This window comes from Rhamphochromis sp. 'chilingali' (genome assembly GCF_963969265.1).
Source record: "Rhamphochromis sp. 'chilingali' genome assembly, chromosome: 3".
NCBI lineage: Eukaryota > Metazoa > Chordata > Actinopteri > Cichliformes > Cichlidae > Rhamphochromis > Rhamphochromis sp. 'chilingali'.
Genome location: NC_137931.1, coordinates 46,719,037 through 46,745,425, shown reverse-complemented (window position 1 = coordinate 46,745,425; position 26,389 = coordinate 46,719,037). Strand labels below are relative to the sequence as shown.

The 26,389-nt window shown below is 41.3% G+C and overlaps 1 protein-coding gene across 4 annotated transcripts in view; it reads right to left on the bottom strand.

Annotated features, from left to right (window-relative positions):
- The window catches only part of pex5la (peroxisomal biogenesis factor 5-like a), a 116,111-nt gene that overhangs the window by 32,478 nt on the left and 57,244 nt on the right, over positions 1 to 26,389 (bottom strand). For 3 of the 4 annotated variants that reach the window (XM_080879072.1, XM_080879075.1, XM_080879073.1), the window contains 6 exons: positions 21,126 to 21,230; positions 10,060 to 10,171; positions 6,026 to 6,235; positions 5,157 to 5,277; positions 3,177 to 3,270; positions 2,058 to 2,087 (listed from right to left, as the gene is read on the bottom strand). In XM_080879072.1, coding sequence (XP_080735198.1) covers positions 2,058 to 2,087; positions 3,177 to 3,270; positions 5,157 to 5,277; positions 6,026 to 6,235; positions 10,060 to 10,171; positions 21,126 to 21,230 — 672 coding nt within the window. The remainder of the gene's footprint in view (positions 1 to 2,057; positions 2,088 to 3,176; positions 3,271 to 5,156; positions 5,278 to 6,025; positions 6,236 to 10,059; positions 10,172 to 21,125; positions 21,231 to 26,389) is intronic. The other variant, XM_080879074.1, reaches the window with a different exon arrangement.

Here is a 26,389-nt window from a genome sequence, read left to right as displayed (position 1 = left end):
TGGCGTTCTCTCCATGAGCTTCATGAGGTCATCTCCTGAAATAGTTTTCCAACAGTGTTGAAGGCGTTTCCAAAGATGCTGAGCACTTGATTGTCCTTTTGCCTTCACTCTGCGCTCCATCTCATCCCAAACCATCTCCATTGGGTTTAGGTCAGGTGACTGGAGGCCAGGCCTCCATCACTCTCCTTCTTGGTCAAACAGCCTTCACACAGCCTGGAGGTGAGTGTGGAGTGATTGTGCTGTTGGAAAATAAATGATGGGATGGTGTGTGGCTGCAGGATGCTGTGGTAGCCATGCTGGTTCAGTGTGCCTTCAGTTTTGAATAAAACCCCAACAAACCCTAACCCACTGTCAACAAAGCAAAGGATGGCTGCTTTCTAAAATATACGACATGTTTAGAGTTATTTGTCATTTTTGTCTTTGCTGGGTAATTCCATATATGTTGCTTCATAGATTTTAAGTCTTCAGTTTGTATCTACACTGTAGAAAGTAGTAAAAATAAAGAAAAACCATGAAATGAGAAGGTGTGTCCAAACTTATAGGAACCCTGTGTGAAAACCTGATAACTAAGAACAGCAATCAAGCCTCTGCAATAACTGGCGATGAGTCTCTCACATCGCTGTTGAGGAATATTTCTTCTTTTGCAGAATTGTTTTTAATGAGACTTTTCTCAGTCATGCACACAGAGGTTGTCGATTGGTGACATAGTCATAGCTAAAAAAACAAATACGTATTCAGGTTTAAAATAATGAGCCCTGAATTTCAAGCAGTGTCTTATTTCCTGTTGGTATTTATTGTTTTGCTTTTTTCCAGCTGTTGTTTGTCTGTGTTTTCTTTTTCTTGCTGCCCAGAGGAAACCCCAAGAATCTGCATTTAAAATGCAAAATGTTTCTGTAAAAGCAGTGGAAGTAAGTAAGCACCAGACTGCTCTGCAGAGCTATTGAGCTCGTGATGATAAAGAAAAATGTAAGATGGGATTGCCAGGACAGGCACTGAGGTGGAGGCCATTTGTTTTCTGTCTGTTTTTATCAAGATTATGCAAAAACCACAAAAGCTAATTTCATGAAGGCTAGCACAGAGGCTGAGCGTGTGCCAAGCAAGAGTCCTTTAAATGTTGAAATCTTTCTTTCAGACATTGGTCTTGGCAGAGGATGTGCCCTCCAGTTGCCCTTCTTATATTTCTAAGACATGATGTTTTTACTAAAGGCTTGATAGGATGAGGACTTACTGGCAAATTACAGTTGGATGAGCTCTTTAAAAGCAGGGACTGAGGAAACAATAAAACCTTGAAGCGTGAAGCTGGAGCTCACAGTGAGCATGCACTGTAACTGCATCATAAAAAGATTTCTTTTCATGTTTATAAACATATAAAATGACGATTCTTTCTCCTCCTTGATGTTTAACTCCACAAAATAACGAGGGTGGATTTTTCCTTTGAAGGTTGAGTTATACACTTGTGTTAGTTCGTGTATGTAAATCTCATGCAGGACCCGCCTCATCTTTGCATGCATTTTTTTTCTGTGTGCGTGTTGTACCTGCTGTGTGGGAAGCTAAAACCACTCTTTACAGTATCTCTGTCAGCGAGCTACAATGTAACTCCTGAGCAAAACAAATTTGGTGTGTTTGTTTGCCAATAGCTCCCCGGCCCCCGTCTCGGACAGCTATCTTTAATCCCAAATCTATTATTTATCAGTGTGCTGAAAAGGTGATATAGGCTTAGCTAGCTCGGTGAGCTCAACACTAATGGGTTTGGAGTAAGGCTGCTGAATAATTCATAGGCTATTAATCTAATAATGGCGTCTGAAAACAAGACCCCTATGCAGACCTACACAGAGACACCAACTAAGGCAGAAAGCGCTTGACATTTGGACCTAGTAGCACCACAAAGGAATCCATCCCAAGCCAACTTTGATCTTTATCTTACTTTTTGCTCTCAGTACAGTCACCTTGTTTTTGGTCTTTAGAGCCAGATATTCTGAGAAGGTGTGATGCTGTTTCACTGGTACAAATGTATAAGTCTTTCAGTGTTATATGAAAGGATGCATAGGGAGGCTTACATGTCTTCCACTAATATACTGCCTGTTGAGCTGAAATGGAAGAATTGTAGGTGTTAGGACAAAATGATGGGTAAACAACACACAGTAGGGTGTCTTATTAGATACAAACTTTCATTGTAACACAACATAAACATGCAGTTGGTAAATAAAGCTTAAGTCATCAGTTCTTCAAACGTATATAACAGTGCAACAATCAGAACAATACAGTAAAAAAGTTTGTAAACCCTTTGGAATGACCAGGATTTCTGCACTGATTACTCCTAACATCTGGACTAATCTTTATCAGAGTCACAAAAACAGACATTTTTGAAGATGATTAGTGCTTTTTTAAAATAATCCCTGCAGAACTCCCTCTTTTGGGAAAATTTCCTCAGTTTCCTCCAGCTCCCTGTGCGTATGTGGCTCATCTCTGGGTACTCTGACTTCCACCCTGTTAGTTTTATTGGAGATTTTAAATTGACTGTAGGTGCAATATGGAGCATGAAATGGTAACTGATAACCTGTCCTGGATGTTTCCAGGGTGTTCCCTGCCTGGCGTCTGCTCCATGGGTCTCAAAATTTGATAAACAGTGGTTTAGAAAATGGAGTGATGTTGAAAAAGTCTCTTCTATGGCATTTTACAGCTTCATGCTTCTTAATAATCTTTCCTATAGAGTCCCATTTGTCCCATCATGAAATCTTTACGTGAATGTCAAGAAGCATTTTGACGGCCTTTATTTACAGCGGCGTGCTCTTCTTCTGATTCCAGCTTCTGAAACTGAAGCTCTGATGTCAGTTTTTGGAAACATCAGGATCTCAGACATTCACAAAGCCTACACAAAGTAAGAATGTGTGACATTAATGTGGTCACTTGTACTTGTTTATAAGTGTGATTTAGACAAAGACTCAGGACACGACAGGCAATCAATGCTGGGAGGTTCCACAGCCTTTTCCTGCAGTTGTATGTTCATGTAGTTTGATTTTCTCAAGGAGGGTGGTGGTGCTGGGGGGGGGGGGTTCTGGAAAGGGAAACGCTAATGTCGGAGATGTGGAAAGCTTTCTCAGTTAAAAAAGACTTCGAGTGCGCACACAGTGCATTAATGAGGATTCCTGCCTTCCACTCACACTCCGAGCACTTACTTGTGACGCCAGTGCAGACTCTGGTTCCAGTTTGGTGTTTGCTTCCAGGGTATTCTTATTTGACGAGTCTATCTGTGGTTTACAATCTATGGACCTAAAGAAAAAAGAGAGAGGACTGGGATGAGCCAGCATGTTAAACATGTTGGCAGTAGAGCTTTAAAGATGAATAATTAGAAAATGGCAGTAAAAAAATGTAATTTTATTACATGTTTGCATAAAACATCACCATGGTAAATATTTACCTTTGAACTCTGCCAATAGCAGATAAAACACTATATAATCAACAGGTGGACAAACATTCGGTCTCCCCTGTTTCACCGTCTACTAAAGTAATGTTTCCTCAGTTACCTAAAATGTTCAGCAGGACTGTTTGTCTAACAAGAAGCAAGCAAAGGAAGTCGTGGGCCTAAAAACCCTGAACATAAAGACACTAAGGCTACGTTCACTCTGCAGGTCTTGATGCTCAATTCTGAATTTTTGATCAAATCCGATTTTTTTTTGTCTGCTTGTTCACACTACAAATACAATGTGACAGCAAACGGTCTCCAGTGTGAACGCTCAACGCGTCCGCATGCGCAAAAGAAGACGTCACACACAACCCAGACCAAGCAGTAGTGTTTGACTGATGGCCTTAATATAAAGACTTCGGACTTTACGTTTCCCAATTTTGCTCTAAGTTATAATTATAAGTGTAAAGTTATTTACATATGGCCTAATAATTATCCTTATTACAGTTTATCCGTATGACTGTTTTAGAGAGGAGCAGTACAAATAAAATGTTCACGTTTCTCCAACATCGTCTTCCCAACAAACAGGAAGTGTTCACAACGTCTTCCTGGGCGCTGATAGTTGGCGTCTGTCTTGTGTCAGTGACGTAAAAGACGGATTTAATGCGCCATGACCATCAAACAGCAGTCGCTTTCTAAAACATCGGATATGTATCGGATTCAGTACCACATACGAAAGTGACCCAGATCGGATTTGAAAATATCGGATTTGATGAGATGAGATAGCCTTTATTTGTCAGTTGCAGGTCTTTTGCCCACAACCGAGATGACAGACCTTGCCGACCGTACATACAATACACAAACATCACATTGGGGAGACAGGTCAGGCCAGGTAGCGAGGAAAAAAACATCGAAATGTGCAACACAAAAGGATAATACAGGAATGCACAGATATCAACACACCATAGCACAATAAACACAGACAGCAACATGGGAAAGTGTTCCAGTGTGTACATCTGATCTGGGACCGCTGCAATCTTTGACTGCGCCTCCAGCTGACCCGATGTCCACAACGGATGGGAGGTAAGCGTTGGAGGTGGCGTTGGATCCGGGGTAGGGAGGGTGATGCGTCGGTGAGTGCTTATCAGTGTATATGTATGTGTGTGCGTGTCCAGAGTTCAGCTGAGACTGTCCTTCGCCCTGCTAGGCTAAGTAAACAGTCTTCCAGCCAACCCAGGTGGCCTTGCAGGGAATGGGAAGAACAGACTCAACACAGTCGTTATCAGGGTGGTGTTGTTCGGCTCCAGCCTTGAGCCCACAGCTGGCGCCGAAGGGATAGCTGCAATATGATGGTGATTTTTCTTTTGCAAACAACTCATGAGAATTTCAAAGCTGTTCTTTAACACTCCGACACTGGTCTCTCAATGTGCCGTTCACACTGTCACACCATGATCGGATATGAGTCGCAGGGTCAGAAAAGTCGGATTTGATGTGCTTTCGCCTGCAGTGTGAACGTAGCCTAAGACGGTTCTTAGAGGTGGGATAAAAACAAGTCTGAAGGACATTTTTCCTACAAAGTGACACAAATTTTAATGCACAAAAAGCTGCGTAAGCTCTGAGACTTTGGCTACTGATTATTAGACATCTGACAGGGAATTCAGATTTCCAGTGTAAATAATAATGATGCTGGACAGATATGAAAAAGATGATATGATTATTATCCAGTCAGAGTAATATAGAGGTAAGGACCTACCACAGAAACTCATTAGATGAATTTTTAGAAGAACGTCGTCTCTCCAGCTTCCATTTTCTGTTGCCATTTCTTTCAGGGTTGGGATTCAATTCTTCCCATTTATCCAGTGAGCCAATTGTAACTGGTGACAGTAATAACATAACAAAAAACCAAAGTGAAACATGGAAAAACAAAGAAATGTCATTTCAAATTTGCCCGTGAAACATACACAGATGTTCCACTTTCTGTTAATTTGGGGAAACGCTAATGTGTTCAGACAAAAAGCTAAATTAATCAGGTTTGGTGTGCAATTAAATGGTGACACTAATTTTCAAAGATAAGTTATTTTTTCCAGCTTTGAAACACAAACCTTTTAACACGTCTTTCTGAGAGTACAAATAATTAGCTAAAAAACAAAACAAATCTAAACAAATTTAAAAAACGAGAAGACGATCAGCTGTCCACAAATCTATCAGGACACAAAGTTCTGCTTTAAATGACATCACAGTTATAACCAGTCTCCCTCCCATGAGTTATTCACCACACTCGCTCTGCACAGTTACAGACTTTAACCTTTTCAAACACAAAAGGAACTGGCTGTTTCTTTTCTTTTATCCCTTTCATTACATTAAATCGACTCAGTGCTTCTGTGGCCACTCTTGTGCACGTGTGAGGTCACTTCCACACAAGATGATGGGAGTTGTAGTTGTTTAAGTTATAAGGTGTGTCAGAGGGCTCGAGTGGAGGCTGATGAAGGATTGACCACGTTTGCACATTAGTGTTGGCAGCGTGGAGTGGATTCAGTTTTATTGGAGCAGGTCATCCCTGATACTAAGTGTGATTTAGTGTTACTGACAGAAAATCACCCAAACTTTGGAGCGTCTCTCTACCTGAGTCCAGTGATGCCCTCTCTGGGGTTCGCATGCTTGGTGCCGTATGTTCAACTTCCACCTGGATCAGCTCTGTCTCATCTGTCTTTTTCCTGTGTGAGGTGTTCTTCTGGCTGTCTCCCTGGGATAACAGGGCACTCTTTCTGTCCCTGCTGTTCCTCCTCTCTCCAGGTTCGCTGAGATCTAGCAGGTCCAGAGTTGAAGAGAGAACTGTGAGGAGATGGCACATGGTTAGCTTCTCATCTGTCATCTGAAGGATCATTGATAGCCATGGAAACTGCATTCATTAAACGTGTTCTAATTTGATCAAATCTGTTGGAGTGTTGGATTGCACTTAAATTTTCATAGAGTACTTTCCCCCCTCACTCTGGTCTTTTTTAAAAATTAGTAATCTGTGAGTTGACCATCTCCTTATCTCAAATGTAATTTGCGACTTTATTGGCGTCTTTACTTTAAGAGGCCTTCGAGGTTGCATCAAACTTGTAAAACTTTGTAATGAGACTGAATAGCAGGCTTCACTTTTTGTGCACCACGGGCTTTGATTTTGATCGGCACGGTTTCTGACGTGGCATGTAGACCTGTCAGCGGTACTTAAGCTGGAGTATTCCCCCTTAGGTGGGCATCTAAAAATTTGCTGCTGCTCTTTTCAGCCAATCTAAATATACTGCAAATGACTGCACGGTCTGCTAAGGATGAGACGGGCTCTGGAGGCAGTTTGGTCAGTGCAGTAACTCAAGCACGAGTCATGTTAGGTGGCTCAACAAACAAGAAAACATTACTGTGAAAATGCTCAGGTACAAGGAGAGGACTAAAAATGAAAAAGATCTTCAGAGGTTGAAGAACTCCTGCTCAGGGCTATTTAAAAAATTCTAAGAGAGTCTGGCTCCTTGGAAGCAAAAATATTAAGAAATGAGTGGGGACTAAAAACCTTTGCATCGTATCTATCGTGGCATTTTGTCCTTTTGCAGTAGACTCGCTTCCTTTATTTCCCATCAGTAGTTTAGTGAGAAACACTGCAAACCAAATACATGACATGTTTTTGTGAGGTTAGATTAAAAATTCATGACTTGCTAAAACCCACACTAAAACGTTTTCATACACTGGATATTTGAGGAACCCACAAACTTTTCTTGCTCGCCTCCGAGGAGCCGACGACGTCTTTTGAGCCATACGAGCTTAAAAGTGCAGGTACGTGACTGCATAACCGGCATGCTGCTGCTTCATGTCAAGCAACTGAGAGTATTTGTTGACTGAAATCTCTACATAATTAGAGAGTGTGCTCGTTTTCCCAGCCTTGTGCTCTTTAGATGACAAATACAATTAGAAATCAAGGGAGACACACTCGTGTGGATGCTTGCCTGAAGAGTTTCCAGCATCAAAAGAATCACGAACGCTTTATGAAGAGACAGTGATGTAAAAATTGTTTTGCCACCCAGAGTCTCCTTGAAATGATGATGCTAGGAAGAAATACAGCGCACAGTAATTCAATTCAATTCAATTTTATTTATATAGCGCCAAATCACAACATAAGTCGCCTCAAGGCGCTTCATAGATACAGAGAAAAACCCAACAATCACATGACCCCCTATGAGCAAGCACTTTGGCAACAGTGGGAAGGAAAAACTCCCTTTTAACAGGAAGAAACCTCCTCAGTAAGCATTTAGAAGTAGTTACTGTGTAGCGGCCAGTGGGTTTGTAGTAAACAAGTATGACCACTGAGACATCGAGAGTCCTGATCTCTTCAGTTTGACACCAGTGAGCCAAAACATAATGACAAATTACAGCTGATTGTCTTGTACCAGTGGTCTCCATCGGGCCACGTCAGAGCTCTGAGTGTGTGAAACAATTTGGACAAAGACCAAACTGTTCAGCGGTGACTCGCTGCTGCAGTGGAGAGAGAACATATTATTGGCCACAAAGTTAGAGGGATGTGTAACCCTCCATGTTAAGAAATATACTCTAAAACACTTCTCCAGGATGTGGGGGTGGACGCTAAAACACCTTAAAGTGTTACAGGCCCCCTAGGATGAAACATTTCACTATGTCACCAACTATATACTTCTAAACACAAATGATTACATGCAGTATTCTACCATATGCAAACTTATATCACTGAAAGATTATACTGACTAATAAGTACAATTTTCCATTGACCCTCCATCATCACAAAACGAAAGGCCTGACACAACTACAAAAACTAAAATCAAGCCAGTAGACAAAATGACACTCTGTTGTTTTGTGACTGATGAAGGAAGCTACTCCCCACACTCACATTCAAGTGTGCAACGATCCAAGAATGGACCAAGTGTGCACACATCAGTGTTTAATTTGTTTAATGTTTAATTTACTAGTAACAATCGAAATGTCATCTTTGGCAATCACTTTTCAAACTTCAATTCCCAAGAATATCATGTATTGACACAATCCTACCACATCACCTTGTGATTTAAGGACAGGAAGTAGCTCCGACGGGAGTGCAGGTGAAAGAAAGGTAGAGGCTGGTGGTCCCAAACTCAGGATTTTCAGCCAGAATTAGTTTGTTTTAATTTACATTTTGATTCGTTTATATTTAGCAGTTTTATAAAGAACACATTGTTAATGACACATCCTTCAAGCCTTCCTTTGACTATTTAAACTAGCAAGTAAACATCAAAGTGATGACAAAAGGAAAAAATGAGAGCAGAAGAGTGTTGGTGAAGCGACTTTCTGTGAATGCGTTAATGTCAGAGCTGCATTGGTCTGGATGGAGACCCCCAAACCTCTGCGCTGTTTTCTTTTAAATCACAAATTTAAATAGATGTATAATTGACTCGGTTCTAAACCCCAGATACCTGTGACATCAATTCATAATTAACTGTGGAGGTTTTTAAGACTCAGAAGAGCAAAAAAACCTGCTGCTGTCGACCTGAACAGCAGATGGAAGTGAAACAGAGAAAGCATCATCACGGAGGACTCATGTGGATTAGCATACTTGAGCTCGTAATTATCTTTGCTTGTTCGATTTTGTTAAGTGTCGTGTGGTTCCGGAAACTTCCATCCAGCATGAAAACAAGTTCACAAACAATCAAACCTAAAATTTGCTTCACCTGCATCATTTTATGTAGCTGCAAACTGCAGCAGCAGGAGACTGTACCCAGTGAAATTTGCCTAAACACAGAGTTTTATTCTTATTTTTGACTTCTTATTTCCAAATCACAATGAGAAATAAATCCCTCAGTTCTGCAGTTTATGTTCCTAAACATAATGATTTTTCCATTAGGGAGAGACAGAGTTGCTCACAGCATTTTTCTCAGCTGACGAGAGATGACATGTGTCAGCTGTCTGATCTGCAAACGATGCCATGCGGAAATCAAGATGGTGTTCAGCTTCTGTTAATGTCAGATGGTTGAGTTTCTCAACAGTGAGTCTGATCCAGATTATTTTAGCACAAACAATCGTTTAAAGCACTAATTATAATACATTTGTATTATAATTCTTTAAATATAGTCAGTTTTAATGTTTGAAGTAGAAAATAAATCAGTCCACTATAATGTGTGAGAATCACAGGAAACATTATTGTATGAGGTGAATAAAACTGATTACTGGGGTGTTTAGTAGGGATAGTGTTAAAACTGCAAATAGAGCTGAAAAGGAAATGTTAGAATGAACCTTTGTTAGATGCTAAAACCTTTTTTTTAATATATATATACAGTACATCCTTCAACAGCTAATGTTTGTGCAAGCACTGGGCATCACTGAGTGCAACCTGTGGACAGTGAAGAATCAAAATATCATATAATATATGAAGGTCTATTGATCTGACTTGAGGCACAGGTAAATTATATAAAAGAAAGAAACTCGTCTCCAGGATTTTGGCCGTGTTGGATAAAAAGAGGAAGTGACATCCATTTGTTCTAGTCCCAACATGGCTCAGAAAGGTTTTCCTGGCTATTAAATATGAGTAGATTTAAATATAATGCTTGTACAAATGAAAGAAAAATACTTGATGTAAGCACATTATCATCAGCTTAAATGCGGAAATAAAAGTGCTGTACCGGCTGTGTTGGAAGTAACTGGGCGGGAAACCCCATCGCACTTGGTCTCGCAGAGGAAATCGTCGATAGAAGGGCTTAGAAGCGGGCGGCTCTCTTGTTGCTCGCTCACCAGCTGCAGGGACAAACACATGAGACAGTTCAGGCTCTCTTCGCATGTCTCTCATGCTAAACTCCCTTCAAATCCTCTGTGAAAGCCCCCCAAAGCCTTATTATTATGAGGGGAAATTCAGGCCACTGGTTCACATGACAGCAGAGCTATACTGTCAAATCCCTATGAGTGTGTAAACTTCTACAACTCTGTCCTTTGGGGGGCGACATGCTCGTGGTGCACATTATTTAACGACAGCATGTGACGGCACATACTGAACCTGCGGCCTCTCGGCTAAGCCCACTGTGACTTCTCTCTGCAAACTGATGTGTGCGCGTGGCATATGGTTGAACACAGCTGGTATTTCATGATTGTTATCACACAATCCCATTTCTCTGGCACCAACAAACCCTCAGGTTACTACAGAAAGAAGAGCAGGTTATTGGAGTGTGTGTCATGCACTGAGATCCAGATGAGCTGGACTCGGAGCTGCTTGGTGTCCAGAACAATAATTACATAACCATTCCTGCTTATCTCACCTTCCAAACCATGAAATGCTAATCACTTTGCCTTTGATGCACCAATTTGTAGGGTTGCCAGAGCAGCTGCTGAATAGGTCACATCCAGTTCATTATTGGTACTACGAATCCTCACAACACTTCAGGTGCAGCTGGTCTCAATTTGCCAGCCATTTCTTCATCATTTGGAGAGGAAAGCAGCCGCCACCGGTGATGTCATTGTGTAGCGTGTCCATAATGCTGGCAGCGAGGAAATGTGACATTTCCTGTTGTTGCTCTGCAGGCCATGGCCACAAGCAGAATTTTAATGAAGGTCCTGTTAGTTAGCAAGCATGAAGTGCGCTGAGCACAATCTGCCATATGCTCGATGAAGTGTTGGATGGGCTTTTGATAGCGTTATATTACTTTACAATTATGCTGACTTCCTGAATAAATCTGGAGTGCATGCTGGGCCCTGCTCGACCTCTGTTGGAGAAATTATGAAAAACAAATATCTGACCGCGGGCTCAGAGACATGAATATTGGGCTAAATGGTCATTGTAACATGGCCGTGTGACAGGTAATCATCAATGCGCGTATTAGAAAGATCTGTGTAAATGTGTGTTGACAGGAAAGAGCAGCTTTCAGTAGTCAGCAAGATGAGAAAAGTCCAGTGGACGTAAAAGCCATTTGTCGCTTTGATTGGGGAGTCATTCACCTTCTTTAGGATCTGCTCTGCCAAGCTAAATGTCAAAACGTGGGAAAAAATATTTCAGGTAACAAAGATAAAAATGAAACCACTGAAAAATATTCAAACTGCAATTTTGTGAACTTGGAAAACCAACTGAAATAAAATTTGAAGATATATACAGGAAATATTCTTAGTTTCAGTGTTTGTTTCCTGATCAGACTTTGGTGTGTACAAGACTGTGAGTCACGTGCTTTTCCTGAACGCTGTTCTCACATATGTCCTCTGTGCAATAATAATTAATGGGGACTAGAAATAGCACTGAAACTAATAGAAACTAAAGTAAAACTAAACATTTTTAAAGACGAATAAACAAACGCACTCTGGAAACAAACTGAAACTAAACTGAATTAAAAGCCAAAAGTGAAAATTAAATTAAAACGAGGCTCCATAAATGTTAAAGAGGTAAGTATTTCTCAGTTGCATTGAATAGAGAATAAATTGTAGAAACCTAAACAGGAGAAAGTAGAAGAGGAATAACAATGTTAACATAAACCACTGACACACTCCGGGGCCTGATCAGCCCTGGCAGGGCCTCCTTGGAGATAATGGCCAAAACACCCGATGAATCCAAGGTCCACTGCTGACGATGTGTCCCAAATTTTAATATGATAATTTAGATCAGATCTCTAACCCCTAAACCTAACCAAGGAAACATGGCAGATTAGCCTGGGTAAAAGACCGAAAGTTGAGGCACACAACGATATGTGCCGCTGGTAAAGTTTCTGGGCTACTTTTCCTCATAACAGCCATCCCTGAAAGATTTTCTCTATTTAAAGCAATGCATTACCAGGGACTGTAACATCTAGTCCTTTTACTGAGTGAATGAAAATAAAAACCAATTAGAAAACTGGAAAAACTGGGCAACATATTATATGTTGTGCCTCTGTTACATTATACTGACATTATATGAATTCTTCTTTGTGTTTTTTTCTTACTCTTATTTATCAGTGGTGATCAGCAAGGGGAGAAGTGACAGCTTTGGTTGTATCCTTGCTCTGCAGCAGAGATGCTTTAAAGAGGACATGAATAATACCCAGAGACGGGCCGTTGGTTTGTGGAGTGAGAGATTGTGCTGAGCAGCAGGAACAGTGACCCAGCACAGATAATTAGGCTGTGTTTGTGCTGCTCTGCTGTCTGAGTAGAGATTTTGTCCATGGGAAGTCTCACAATGCCGAGTAGCCTTATTTCACCTTTTGCTGCCAGCCAGTGTGTTATTGTCCAATTTGGTCTGAAGCAACCAATCTTAAAATGAAATGCATGAGGGTGGACTTGTTTTTAAAGGTCATATTAAGTGATTTACAGACTGTGCTTGCTCTGCAAAGGTGCAGTTGAGTGTGAGCGGAGGCTAAGCCACTGCTGAATCAGTTACAGCTGTTAGCGGTGTGAAAGGAGTGCATGCTTTATATGAACTAACCCGGATAACCGCTCAGCTGCTGGCCTTTAATGCAGGAAGTGACTCATCTTAAGTGACTTTTTGTTGCTTTTAATTAAATCACTTGTTCTCAATCAACTACATATCACCTGAGTTAAAAAGAAAAAAACCCATAGGTGTCAATGTTTCTGTGAGAGGAAAAATTCTTCCATTGCTCTTCTATTTTTCTGTTTCCTGTTTATGTTTTTGCATTCTCACTATAGAGAGTGACATATATACAGTATGTGTAACAACAATAGGCAATGCAGGCAAGGCTAAAAATATAAGAAAATACTGTAAAACATTATACAAAAGCCCATTTATAGAGGTAGGTTTTTTTTTCAATAGCACCTGATTGTGTTGAGCCTAATGGTCAAAGAAAAATTGCCCAACAGTTTTGGGCTAAAACAGTGAAAGCACAGTGTCCCTTTGTTTTAAAGACTGGACTGTGGAACCTTTAATCGATTGTCTGCTGTGAAGAGTCTGAGGGTGATATTCTGAGATCTAAAGTGGAGCCATAGCGTGGAGTGATTTAATCTTAAACTGCAGTCTGGAGTCATTTTGTATGAAGCAAAAATGGATTAGACTTGGACATGTGGCTAAAACTGAGTCGGTGATTGAAAATAATGTCAAGTTTTTAGCAGATTGCTTTTACTCAGTTATTACTTGTCCAACAAAGGGGACTAACATTATTAGAAATATGATCAGGACCAATAATGAGGACTTAAGTTTTTATCAGAGTTCAGCAGTAAGAATTAAAGGTACACAGTTCGTAAGAGAGACACTCGTGTATAATGGATTACATGGCTGAATAGATGCAGATATAAAGGAAACAAAACAGGTCCAAGGACTGAGCCCTGTGGGATCCCACGTGTTAAGATGTACTCTGTTTGATAAACTGCATAAGAGCCACTCGAGTGCCTTTCCATCTACACCATCTCACATTAGCAGCGATTAGCTTGTCACACATCACGTTGAAACTGATGGCTCTAACATGGCCCCAGTTGCCTAGGCGATGCTTATTTACTACCAGTCAGTCAAAGGTAATCTTCACTCTCATTGGTAGTCACTTCGGTTGCTTCCTTGAGGATTGAGATGAGTTTATTTCCTGCCCATTTCAGTGGATATGTCGTTTGTACTTGCTTGCCCAGTAAGGTCTCCAGTGTGTAGCCAGCTTCACTCTATTGAAGCGAATGGTTGGCAAAATCAAAGCTACAGTCAGGTCCAGTAAAATAACAAGAGCAAAAGTTAAAGTGCTGTTCATAAGCCTAACTACAATAAAACAGCTCCTGTACTGATTCTTTCCCCTAAAGTCAGACTGAAATGGATCAAATCAGTTGTTGTGTTATGTATAGTTTTTTTTTAACATAATGAGCTTTCCAACATATTTTGACAGGTTTCACCATCATGTCTCCTCATATTCATCTGAACCTTTTTGTATGTAAAGTATTTTAGCAACTTTAATTACAGTTACACAAGTAACTGGTGTTGCAGACCGTTATTTTGTGAAAACATTACTTAATTAAAGGTTTATTCAGATTAACAGTGAACTGACTGTGAGCAGTTCAGGTAATTGACTATTTGATAGTTAATGTACTAATTTCCTGGTACATTAATATGTTCTGTTTCCTTTATAGATTTCTGTATTGACAGCTTTGATGTTTAAATGAAGCATTAATCAGCTCTGTTATATTGCCTGTGGTACAGTAACGTATGCATGAGTGCATGCAGTCAAATGCATTCTCTAGCGTGTTGCACGTAAGAATAAAACAGAAGATTTCCTTCTGTCTGGTGTCTTCAGGATTGAAGTCTTATTTCTGATTTTAATGTACTTAACACATCATGCTTCGAGCTAACCGAGTCGTTAAATACCAGTTGAGCTGTATAGATATTGTATAGTGTTCTCTTTACACCTTAACAGGCATTCATAAGTGCACATGCTCACAGCGACTGAGCATTTGGATTGCAGCTGTGTTTTCATGCAGTGAACGATAACCATGATAAGAAGCATTTCCCATTCAAAGCATCTAATAAATCATTTGTGAGTTTGGCCTGTTTTCTTTTTAGATGCGTTTTTATAACCCTTTTTTCTACGTCACAAGACTTTGGATTTTTCCACTCTGTTTATTTATTTATTTATTTTTGGATTGATTGATTGACTGAAGGTCAGTTCTGTCAAATGAGCAGCATGTGGCTCATTTAGAAAACATCATTTAGAGTCCTCCAGTAATGCTCTGATTTAATTGAATAGTGTTGAGATTTAAAGTTTTGACAGACATGATTGGGATCCATGCTGAGCCATGTTCTGCTGACAGCTGACATTAGCATATCCCCAGAAAATGTGACATTTGAAACAATATGGTGACAAACTTCACACAAAACTACATCTTTGGTACAGTAGGCCTTTTCTTTAAATCAAGGATGCAAATTTCAGTTTTAAGTCAAGGTGATAAATCTTTGTGATTATGCACTGATAGCACTTAGCCTTTTTAGTGACATGTTTTTTTAATAGATGTCACCCAGTAGTTTGTGGATGTTGTTTTCAGGCTTCAGTTCTGGCATTATGGTTGTTGCCATGCTGTTTTTGGAGCCAGAATAAGATCAGAGGCTGGAGTGCTAAGCTAACAGTTAGCTACATTAGCATGCTTGATGAACAAGTTGCAAACATCGGCTGTATGGGACACAGCAACAAATAGCTGCTAATTAGTGTTAAATGCATGCAAATATACAACATCATCAGAACTGGAGGATAGACTGACATTATAATTAACCAGACAGAAAAATGTGTTATCTAATAGATATAAGCTGGCACCCACAGACTATAGATGGCTGTAGCTTCTGGCCCTGAAAAATGAAGCCAAAGCCAAAATGCCTCCACCCTACATTTTTTAAACTCCCCTGATGGGAATAAGTTCTTAAGTTGGACACAAGCCTGCAGTGTTTATGATCTCAGTAAAGGCTTTCCTAACGAGTTAATGGTTTTAATCACTTCTTTCAAGTTTTATTTTATAGAAACTTACTGCTCATTTTGTAAATTATGGTTGCCTTTAATGTAAAATGGACAATAAAGGAGGTTTAGCTTTAGTGCAGGGCTACTCTTTGAATTATAGATCTCTACTGTATAAGCATCCAGGTATCAAGGTTTATTAATAAGGGAAAAAAAAGGATTATGGCCGAAATATTTAAAGTTTAAAGTTGTTTGGTTGACAATGGCTATGTTAAAATATGTTAATCTTTCATATAAAGATTATATCAACACCCCCTGTCACTTAGAACGGTCACACTCGTAAAATATATATAATTTTAAGGAAAAGAGACCAAAAATGTTCTGCAAAAGGGTGTAAATATGTTTAATTCTGCTGAAAAGTTGGGGATGTCATCATGGGACTCTATTGGCATCGACTTGCTTTGAAACCAGCTTCAAGTGCCATTTGATTTGTTGCATTTGTTTTTGCTATTTCTGCACTGGCTTCATTTTAAGGCTCAACTCCATTTTTCAACAGTTTCCAAGTGTGGCACATTCACTAAAGACACCATCTGGTGTTACTATGACCATGATGGACGTATCATTTGGTGAGTTGGGAGAGCTGCAGATGAGAGATTTTAGCACAGGTTGGTGTTATGGACAGGGTGACAACCCTACTGGATTTTAAAATCCTCCAGAGTGATACATGAGGCCTGAGGTTGTAAAGCTTGGCGTTGTAACTGACTACATTTGGGATGTTTTCAAGGTTAAATGTTAAATACTAGTCTCGCCTTAAGGGGGAACACATGGTAGCGTGGTAACACTAAACTAGAACGGTCATAAAGGACACTATAACCCATTAGCATTCAGCACAAAAGCACTGCTGTGCCTAAGTGCATCATTAAAGATGTTAGTGTGAGTGTGGAGTCTGACAGACTGAAAGCTTGATTTGACTGTGAACGGTCGCTTTTGAGCCTATAAGTTGAGGCACGCCTGTGAAGAGGAGGTTGTTTCTGTATGACTGCTGGCAGCCTTCTGATGGAGGACTCTGTACGATCTACGCCCAACCCTAAACGATCACTGTAAGCTGATGTAGTTCTTCAAAGCACTTTGTGTAATTGCCACAGGAGTCTGTTCTAAATCATGGCTTTGAAATGATGAGACCTCTTCACTTTCCTCCTCCAATCAACCAGAAAATGGGGACAGAAAATCTACCATGTTTATCTGGGATGATGTGTGAGGCACAGAGCAGGTAGCATGCAAACACTAATTACAGGTTCACTTCTAAGGCAGGAGAGGAGCTTTGTGAGCTGTTTGCCCATTGCTATGAGGAGGTTACTGTTTTCCCTCGCTGCCTTTCTTTTTAACTCTCTCCTATGCAAAGCACTTTGGCATTTTGTTTACAAGTGCTTTAAGCAGTAATCTAGAATATTATGTGATAGAAAACTTCAACTAATTGTGCCACTTGGGCTTGACTCTCAGATGTTGCTGTCAGGGGAATTGTGTACCAGAGTCTTGAAGGAGGGGAGGCTGAGGTGAGGGTAGGAGGAGGTGCAGAGGATGGAAAACACTACATAAAGGCAAAGAGAACTAATGTCAGCTGTTAGCTAAAAGCTGGCGGCTATGCGATGGATGGTTGGCTAGAAAAATGATAACAGTCAAGGTTGTATGCTTTATAGAGTTCACGTGGTTGTGAGCTGTGGTCAGGGATTATATAACTATGCAGCAAGTCTTTTTTAAAATGCAAAATTGATTCTTACAAATCATTAGAAAGCTTCTCCGTGATGCATCAGGTTGTTTACTCGTTACTTTTGTTTCCAAGCAGTTTCTTGTGGGTGGTGATGATCTATTCATCCCAAAGGCTTGTTGGGGTTTTATGAGTCATCGTGATGGCTTTATATGATTTGACTTTAGGCAGCAGAGTCAAAAGTGAAATATTTAAAAAAAAGAATAATTTCTTCCCTTATATATTTGAGTGAAGAATAAAGCTGCCATTATTTCATACTAAAAGCTTGCTACCAGACTGCCTTTGGACAAAAATCATCAATTCAACAGCCCATCGCTCTGTACTTTTCTTGTGATTTGTCCAAGACTGGTTTTATTAATGCTGAAGATCGGTCCTAACAGCTGGCTCTATAATGTGTCTTGTTATAATGACTGGAACTGGATCAGTGGTTAGCACGGCTTCCTCACAGCAACAGGATCCTGGATATTTTTTATTTCTCTGGTTACTCCGTTTTGTCCTGGCATTGAGAGTCATGGTGGGTTAGCTCCGAAACCAAGGTTAACCCTGCCTATTTTGGCCAAGGACACTAATTCAATTTGAATTTTGCTTGTAAATAAAGGTTTGAAATATTCTATCCAGTACAACATTTTGCCTGACTGATTTGTTTTTAGGAGACAGTGTGAAAAAAGTACAACGTAATATTAAAAAAGGAATGTATCCATTTTTTAGGATACTTAAAAAGGTACTTTTTGCACATTGAATCTTACCTTTTTTACTAAAAGTCAATAAAAAATGAACAAAATAACAAAAATAAAACAAAAACTGATAATTAACAGCAGATCTGTTGCACATACAGTAGCACACAGTTCTGAAGATCATCACTGTAGTTTAGTTTTATATGGATGAAGAAATGAGGATATCAGAGCTGTGAATTAAATTAGAGGAAGAGGTGAATGTGACGTCTTGTTTCATGCGGATTCTTTTTCATGTATCATCATAAAGAGTCTGGCTGGTTGAAGCCTGTGTGTGTGTGGCCCATTCAGACATCATGCATCATCTTGGGCTTTCCAAACAAACCTGACCTGACTTGACGTGCGGCTAAAGGGACCACCGGCTGTGGCTTAGCCTCCATCACTTGCTAAGTGACATCAGGCAGGGACACTTCTCAAACTGCTGCCTCAGCCACTGGAGAGCACTTCAATCATGAGTTGAGTCCAGCCGAGTGGAAACAACATCCAGCATTCACTTCGACGCTGTCATTTAAGATTATTTTACTGGTGATTTTGATTTTGACTAACTGACAATCCAGATATTAAAAAATAAAAATCTGCAGAAAAATTGACTTTTTCATATACACCCTTTAATCATTTTAGCACATAAAATGTTTAAACAACAGTGTGCGAACACTGGGGGGGGGGGGGGGGGGGGGGGGGGTTTGGTGAAGGGTGTGCAAAAAGCAAGCAAAGTGGTTGTTACTGTTACATGTCTGTGGTACTCAAATATGATTTAACTGTTATAATTTGACATATTTTTCTACCTTTTTAAAAAGAGAGGATACAGGAAACTCACTTTCTATACATTATGCAGTGCATGCATGTGTGACCTGCTTAGTATGTATGATGGGCCTCTAAGTTTGTGTCTTTAATTAGTTGTTGTGGCTTTGATCATTTTAATAATTATGTGAAGACAATAGTGAGAAGAGCCTTCATTGGCTTCCAGTGCGTTTTAGAATTAAATTCAAAATGTTACTTTTGACTTGGCCAGACACCGGACTATTTGTCTGACCTATTGCAGCTTTATACGCCCTAGAGCCCTTCGATCAAGCAAACATCTGCTCCTTACATAAGCCTAGGATGGTTCATAGAGGAGATCGGGCATTTGCGGTTGTGGCACTGAAAATGTGGAATGATCTACCTCTCCACATTAGAAAGGCCCCAACTGTTACTCTTTTTAAATCGCATCTGAAAACATATTTTTTTACTCTGGCTTTCGAAACTGTAGGAGAGTTACCAATTCTTTTATCCTAATTTTCTTTTAATTTTCTTACCTGTCGTTGTCGTCAATGTCATTACTTTGTACAGCACTTTGGTCAGCTCCCTATTGTTATTAAACGTGCTTTATAAATAAATAAATGAAATGAGAGGTTTTATATTGTTTTGTTATTGTTTGTTATTTTTGATTCATTTTGAAAGTTGAAGCCTGTGGCCTCATGGAAACATGCTGTCATCATTGCACTGTGAGAAGTAAACCCAAAATGGTAATGACATTTGTGTTCATGTTCTTTTCACTCAATGCTGGGCCTGAAGACAAGATTATTGACATTTGAAGGCTGTAAAATGTAAACCCCCCCAGTCTGAATGTTTTTAGACCATGAATGGTCATCATCAGCTGTTATCAGCCTCGTGCATGTTGCCAGTCGGCGGCCTCCTCCACCTACCAGCACACTCAATAGGCCGTTATCACCTCATTCACCGGTGGTCGATCAGACTCGCTGAGCATAACTGATGGAGCGTTGCCTGTTTGAAGCAGCAATAAAACTCAATGTAAAGTAGCAGGAGAAATATGAGCTGCTAACATCCAAACTGAGAATAAGTTATTGATCTATTATTTCCATTAATTTGATTTCAGCCTCACTGCAGCATCTTAAATGAGCAGAAATGTCAGATACAGGAAACGTGTGCTAACAATCACTGATTCCTTCCTGACCCTTTACACTTTGGTTTAAGATAAATCTTTAAATCGTACTCTGTTGGTGTCGACTCAGCAAACAATTTGGGGCTATAATTACATCCCCCCCACACTTAAGTGGGAAAATTATATCTGTTGTATGAGAGCTTATCAAACCAGACACTGCATTAGAAAATAAAACAGGAGTAAAGCATGCTACAGCTTATCAAAACATAGACACACACGCAGCAGCAGCACCCACAGAAGCAATCAAGCACAGGGCAACAAAACTCATACTGGCACTTGGTGCATAGACTCCAGCTTTACCACTTAAAAAGCAACAGAGAAGTGAAAAGCTCAGCAATGGCTGCAGTAATTTGCTGCAGTCTTTGGTTCAAAGAACACCACCAACAGCTCAATGCCATGCTGTGTGACATAGCATTTTTTTGGAAATGCATTCACACACTGTTTGTGCTGAGGATTAGCTGCTTATGAGGTGTAAAAAGTTCACGAGGAAGTTTGACTGACCCGATTATGAATGGGACACGAAATTTGTGGTTAATCCCCATACAGTGTTAAATATAGAAGTGGAGGAGCACTATGAGTGTTGCAGAGGCTAATTGGAAAAGATAAAGAGTCGCATGAATAATTGCAGTGAATTTGAGGTTACTTGTGTAGATGGTAACATCATTAGGCTCTGTTTGTACAAACGTAGTGATGCATTAGGTGGGTTTTATACCCCATAGAGCAGCTGGAAATGAAATAATTTTCGCTTCTTTGTTAGATACAACAGTCATAAGGCTCAAGTTAGGAGTTAGTAGACAGGAGAGGTCAGTTATAGGACACTCAAAGCTTTGCTCGTGTTTCAGTGTGACCAACACAGGAGGACTTTCTGCTTTAATCCAGGGGGTGGGTTTGGGATTGGGGGTGGGTGGGGTGTTTCTGAAATGCATCTGCCCACCTTTGTAGTCACTGTGAGGAGGGGCTTCCCTTCTGATGACGCCTTACTTGGTATCTCCTTCAGGACCATGGCAACAGTCTTATCTGCAGCCCTAGAGTCTTTCCCCTACAACAGTGAGATCAACAACGACTTGTGTCAGGACAGTTGGACAACTCAGTGCGACCCCATCCAGGGCATCTTACAGAGCATACTTTACCTTATGATGATGGACAAATACTACAGGCTGTCTGATAATCAACACATCAACTAAAGACATTTCCACAAGACCATGGCAATGAAACGAAGGTCACTGCACGATGTAGAGGGTTGACTGTGGACAGAGATGAGTATGGTTGTCCACAGCAGCACTTCTGCACACTGTGATGATTATAAAGAGCTCATTATACAGAGTGTAAGGCTTTGACTCCACTATGGGTACAATTGCAAGTGCTAATATAAAAAGTTTGGTCTAAAAAATTAAACTGTGTGATGCAATGATTTGTTTCTACACTATTTTCAATATTTCCTCTTCTCCTGCATATATTTAACTTGTTAAGGTGAAAACTACGAAAACTGAAGCCAGCGTGTTAAAATCTGGATACCCACGATAGTAAAATTATTATATAGTAAAAAAGACCAATTGAGAGGATGAAAAAAAGGAAAACAATCATCAATCAACAATCAAGGAAATCATCATTCATCATTTGGATGAGCACGGGGTGGCTGTAGCTCAGGAAGGTTGGTGGTTCAGTCCCTGGCTCCTACTAGTCTGCGTGCCAAATATCCTCGGACATTAACACCAAGTTGCTCTCTGATGCATCCATCGGTGTGTGAATGGTAATTAGAAAGCACTTGTTTGTGTGAATGTTGTACAGAGCGCTCTGGGAGAGCAGAAAAGCGCTATACAAGAATCAGTCCATTTACCACTAACTAGAGTTGGGTGTCCCGAGACCACTTTTACGTGGTCTTGGTCTTGTCTTGGTCTCGCTGTCTCGGTCTTGCTTTCTTAGATCGACATAGTTCTCGGGCTAAGCTAAAGCTAACACCACACCGGCTGCCTTTACCCAGTATTTTTCTCGCCAATGTCCGTTCTCTGGCAAACAAAATGGATGAGATACGGCTCTCCATCACTAACAACAGACGGATTATGGACTCAAATGTCATGTTTTTCACCGAAACATGGCTGAACAACAGCTGCCCGGACAATGCTATCGAGTTAGCAGGACGCCACACACACCGAGCCGACAGGCTAGCAGATGACTCCGGCAAGACCAGAGGTGGAGGTTTGTGCATTTATATTAACAATGCTTGGTGCATGAACTCCACTACTACTGAGAGTCACTGCTCACCTAATGCGGAGTTTTTAATGGTCAAATGCAGACCTTATTATCTCCCCAGAGAATTCACTTCGATCATACTCACTGCCGTGTATATACCCCCCGACGCTAATGCTAGGTTGGCCATGAAAGAACTTTCTGCAGCCATTAACAAACACCAGAATAAACACCCCGAGGCTGCTTTTATTGTTGCTGGCGACTTCAACCACACCAACTTAAAGACAGTCCTCCCCAGATTCCACCAACATGTCTCCTGCCACACCAGAGGAGACAAGACTTTAGACCATGTGTATTCCAACCTGGCTGGAGCCTACAAAGCCACACCCCTCCCCCACATTGGACAATCGGACCATCTCTCCCTGTTCCTCACACCACGGTATTCACCACTCATCCAACGTGTGAAACCTGCTGTGAGGACAATTAAAGTGTGGCCAGAGGGGACAGACGCAGTGCTCCAGGACAGATTTAAAAACACAGACTGGAATATGTTCACCCACACAGACCTGGACCAGTACGCCTCATCTGTACTGGATTACATCTCCAAAACCACAGACAGTGTCACCACCCAGAAACGGATCACCATGTACCCCAACCAGAAGCCTTGGATGAACCGGGATGTTCGTCTCCTCCTGAAGGCCCGCAACACTGCCTTTAGGTCAGGAGATGCACACGCCTACAGTACAGCCAGGGCTAATCTAAAGAAGGGCATCAAAAAAGCCAAACACCATTACAAAAAGAAGGTAGAAGAACACTTCTCCAACTCCAACCCCCGACGCATGTGGCAAGGACTCCAGACCATTACAGACTACAGGACCACCAAACCCTCCCCCGCATCCTCTGATGTCTCCTTCCTCAACGAGCTCAACAACTTTTATGCTCGTTTTGAGCGAGGGAACCCCACAACCACAACCAAAGCAGACATGACGCCAGACCACCAACCTATGACTCTCTCCCCCACCGATGTAGGAGCGGTGCTGAGCAGGATCAATGTCCACAAGGCTGCAGGCCCTGATGGCATCCCCGGGCGTGTTCTCAGAGCGTGTTCTGGGGAGCTTGCAGGAGTGCTCACAGACATATTCAATCTGTCCTTGGCCCACGCTGTGGTACCGGCCTGCTTCAAATCCACCTCCATCGTCCCGATACCCAAAAACTCCAACCCATCTTGCCTCAATGATTACCGCCCAGTAGCACTCACCCCCATCATCACTAAGTGCTTAGAGCGACTGGTCCTAGCACACTTCAAATCCTGTCTCCCCCCCACCCTGGACCCCCACCAATTCGCATACCGCCGGAACAGGAGCACAGAGGATGCAGTCTCCATCGCAATGCACTCTGTCCTCTCACACCTGGACAACAACAACACCTACGCCAGAATGCTGTTTATAGACTTCAGTTCAGCGTTCAATACAATCCACCCCTCACAACTCATCAGGAAACTGACAGACCTGGGCATCAGTTCCCTCATCTGCAAATGGTTACTGGACTTCCTGACCAACCGCCCCCAACATGTCCGGCTGGATAACCGCTGCTCATCTACCATCACAATGAACACCGGTGTACCACAAGGCTGTGTGATGAGCCCTTTCCTCTACTCCCTCTTCACCCACGACTGCAGACCTGCTGATGGTTCCAACACCATCATTAAGTTTGCAGATGACACCACGGTGATTGGCCTCATCAGTGACAACGATGAGGCCGCCTACAGGGAGGAGGTGGATCGTCTGGCTGAGTGGTGCGACAGAAACAACCCGCTGCTTAACACCGAGAAGACCAAGGAGCTCATCGTGGACTACAGGAGGAATGCTGACCCACATCCACCCATCCACATTAAGGGGACGGCTGTGGAGCGTGTGAGCAGCTTCAAGTTCCTGGGAGTCCACATCTCCGAGGATCTCACCTGGACGACCAACTGCTCCAAGCTGGTCAAGAAGGCTCACCAGCGCCTCTTCTTCTTGAGGACTCTGAGGAAGAACCACCTGTCCTCAGACATCCTGGTGAACTTCTATCGCTGCACCATCGAGAGCATCCTGATCAACTGTATAACAGTCTGGTACGGGAACTGCTCTGCCTCGGACCGGAAGGCGTTGCAGAGGGTCGTGAAAACTGCCCAGCGCATCGCCGGAGCACCACTTCCTGCCATAAAAGACATCTACAGGAAGCGGTGTCTGAAAAGGGCTGGGAAAATCATCAAAGACCCCAGTCACCCATCACATGGACTCTTCACCCTCCTGCCCTCTGGGAGGCGCTACAGGAGCCTCCGGACTAAGACCACCAGGTACCGGAACAGCTTCTTCCCCACAGCTGTCAGACTCCTGAACTCTGCCTCCTGACATCTGACCCACGTTAACACATGGACTGAACATACACACACCCACAATGGACAACTGTACCCTCAAACACAATAATAACATGGACTGAACCACCACTCACAACCACTAGCACTTTATATAGCCTCTGTAGAAACTATCTACACCCTCACTTATCTTAACTGCACTACTGTATAGCTCTGTGTAAATAATCATTCTGTACATTCGATAATTTTTAATCCTACAACTGTTTACAACTTGCATAGTTCCCATTTCTGTATAGCTGTATATCCCAGATTCTGTAAAGTTATTTATTTCATATTCTGTATAGTTTTTCATATTTATATCCTGTTCATATCCTGTACATAGCTTGTACTCACTACAGCCTGTACATACTTATAGTTATAGAATATTCACAACATACTTCATACCGTGTACATTATAACATACCATAATAGACCCATTTCTGTAATATACTCACATATCTATATTATTGCTAATATATATTGTAATATATCTATATCACTAAAGCACTTCTGGATGGATGCAAACTGCATTTCGTTGCCCTGTACCTGTGCATGTGCAATGACAATAAAGTTGAATTCTATTCTATTCTATTCTATTCTCGGGAGATTTGGAGTCAACCGCCGGCAGAGCTGGGGGGGGGGCTTACTGAGCTTAAGCATCAGAAGCATTGGGTCTTTTGGAGTGTAATTTGTTTCATCGTTAGATGTCTGACTGACAACTGTTGAGTGAATCAACAAACGGCAAAATGAAAAGCCGAACAACAACAATGCTGTTTCTTTAGAGAGTCTCAGCTTACATGTGTGTTTATTTCATATTTTCAGTTGTTTCCCTCCACGGCTAAATAAATCAGTAATGTACTGATGAACACAACAATGGACATGAGGAGCTTCTTTCAAAGAAAAAACTGGTAGATGTTATTTTATATATTATGCTTTGTATGTTGTTCAGTATATTTCTATGCAAAACAAGAGGAATTTCAATACACAGCAGTATATTCACAGTTTAAACCAGATAGTTACACTTTATGGAGAAAACATAAAAACATTATTTTACTGTTAAACATCAATTTACAGTAAACTTGTTTTGTTTTGGATAAATAAATATTGAAATATCTTTTGAATTAGTTAAATGTCAGAATAAAGAGAGAGAGAGCTTCTATTTTTATCACTTTCATCAAATGTAGGAGTACATATACTCTAAGTTTATTGTTAATTAATAAGAAACTCCAGACGATTCTATTCTGAGCTGAAGAAGCTTCTGATTGGTTCGTAGAGTCCATGTGAGCAAACTGGTGGCACAGCTGTGGATGCATATAAGGCAAAACACAGAGGCTGTTTCTGTGACATGGGAACATCAAGAGATGTCAACAAAACACCAGGAACAGAAAATTTGTAAATAGCTGGTTTCCACTGTATATTTGATGATGTTGGTGGAGAGAGAGAGAGAGAGAGAGAGGGAACAGAGAGAGGGAGAGAGAGAGAGAGAGAGAGGAACAGAGAGAGGGAGAGAGAGAGAGAGAGAGAGGAACAGAGAGAGAGAGAGAGAGAGAGAGAGAGAGAGAGGGGAACAGAGAGAGAGAGAGAGAGAGGAACAGAGAGAGAGAGAGAGAGAGAGA